The 2082-nt window shown below is 46.4% G+C and overlaps 1 protein-coding gene across 1 annotated transcript in view; it reads left to right on the forward strand.

Annotated features, from left to right (window-relative positions):
- Positions 1-167: 167 nt before the first annotated feature.
- Positions 168-2082, forward strand: part of LOC116377646 (tetraspanin-33-like) — a gene marked incomplete at its 5' end in the record, with an annotated part of 3386 nt that continues 1471 nt past the window's right edge. Inside the window, 4 exons of the mRNA XM_031839321.1 lie at positions 168-323; positions 433-507; positions 1529-1624; positions 1719-1847. Of these exons, the coding sequence (XP_031695181.1) occupies positions 168-323; positions 433-507; positions 1529-1624; positions 1719-1847 (456 nt within the window). The remainder of the gene's footprint in view (positions 324-432; positions 508-1528; positions 1625-1718; positions 1848-2082) is intronic.

The raw sequence follows: 2082 nt of genomic DNA on the forward strand, positions 1-2082 counted from the left end.
GTGTGTGTGTGTGTGTGTGTGTGTGTGTGTGTGTGTGTGTGTGTGTCGGGTTATAAAAACAATGCTGCTGATAACATTCCAGAGGATGAATCAGAAAAAGTGAATCAGACATGTTTTAACTTTTACTTGCTGTTACGTATGATGGTTGCAATTCAACTGTGTGTGTTTGTGTGTGTGTGTGTGTGTGTGTGCGCGTAGATGTGGTTGACACCCTGATGTTGGATCCAGCTCTGCTCCTGATTGTCGTTGGCGCTGCGATGCTTCTCATCACATTCCTCGGATGTTTCGGGGCGCTTCGTAACGCCACCTGCCTGCTGAAGACGGTACGACCGGTCACTGATCACGTCGCAGTTTGATTGGTGTGATGTTTGTTTTGCGTGTCGGCGATGCGGAGTTCTTACTGTTCCGGGCAACTGTTGTTTGCTCCTGCAGTTTTTGGGGATCCTGACGGGCGTCCTCTTCCTACAGATCGCTGCTGGGGTCGTGGGATACCTCTTCACTGACATGGTAACGTCACGCTGCTCTCATAGGAAACACAAAGACTTCACTATTATCTCTTGCAAAAATCTAAAAATACTGTTTGAAAACACTTCCAATAAACCAATAATCTCACCGTTTCGTCGCTTGTCCAAGTAAGTGTTTTTTCCATCAACAGCCACAAGGGGCAAGAATGTGTAAACTGCAGCATGACCGCAAGGCGGTAATTCTTGTTTTACAAAAAATAAGATGCGGTCTGACTGGTTTGTTTTGCAAATGCACTCTGTTCAACTGCCCCATCTCCCTTCAAGTACAGTGCACAGTCAGACCTCTAATCCACTGCATGAGAAACAGTCCTGAACATAATTGATATGATATGTATCGCAGTTTAAAAGGGTTCGTAATCAATGAATCAAATGATCTGACAAAAATGAAGGTGAGAAATCTATCGGTGGCTGTTGCAGGACTGTAATAAGTCTGTCCAATCGTTTCATTCGGCCCGAATGTAATGATTGAACGGCTTCCTCCCTAGCCATGCTTGTATTCATTGCTCAGCAATGGAGTCTTCCGTAAGCTGCTAGCTTGACAGCTGTGAGCACAAACAATAGCGATGTTGGTTGTTTACATTCATAATTAGAATTTTGGGGAGGTGGCTTTGGAGGGAGGCCTGAAGGCTGTCAGTGTTGCCGACTTGGCGACCAACTTGCTAGATTTAGCAACTTCTGGAGCTAGCGCTGCTAGCTACTTTCATTGGGGAAAAAAAAGTTACCAACACTGGGCTGGGTTTTTGAAATGGGGAGGTAGTGGCAATGGCCCCTTCCCCACTTTATACCCGCCTACTTCCAGCAGGCCAACAGACAGCTCGTAACACAGACATATAAACACCTTGCAAAGTACTCAAAAACCGCCTCTGTGGTGGTTCCTGCTGAACTCAGTAGGTGTCTCCAGGGCCACATTTGCCATGATGACTCTCACACATAAAAACTCACAAGGTGAAAGCACTATCAGCGTTGCTGTGTCGGCTCGCAACAAACTTAATGTTGTTCTTCAGGTGATGGAGAGGACGGAGAGTCTGATGATGAAGGCCATCGTCCGCTACAGGGAGGACCAGGACCTGGAGAACGCCATCGATTTCATCCAGAAGAAGGTGAAGAATGATTTGTGTCCTTAATGATTCAAGAGGCAATGTCCGGCCTTTCATAGTCCACTTTGCTGGCAGTGAGAGTTTGTCGTGTTTGCAGTTTCAGTGCTGCGGAGTTGAGCGCTATAAGGACTGGTCCAATAACGTCTACTTTGGGTGTTTGGACACAAACCCCAGTCTGGAGGCCTGTGGAGTTCCCTTCTCCTGCTGCATTCGCCTACAGAACCAGGTCAGCCGGTCTGTGAGCATGGTTGCCAACAGGTTTATAAAGGGATGTTTGCACGCCCGGAGTTTGGGTCACTTCCATCTCTGTCAGTTCCTGAAACCAAAGAATCATCATAAAATAAAAAACGTTCCTGTAGTTGTTGAGATATTCACATGTTTGTACTGTAGAGGCTCTTTTAAAAACCTTAACTTAAAGAAATGTCATTTTGCTTGATGTTTTTTTCGGGGGGGGGGGGGGG

Source organism: Anarrhichthys ocellatus, unplaced genomic scaffold (genome assembly GCF_004355925.1).
Source record: "Anarrhichthys ocellatus isolate YVR2014 unplaced genomic scaffold, GSC_Weel_1.0 scaffold1496, whole genome shotgun sequence".
Taxonomy (NCBI): Eukaryota; Metazoa; Chordata; class Actinopteri; order Perciformes; family Anarhichadidae; genus Anarrhichthys; species Anarrhichthys ocellatus.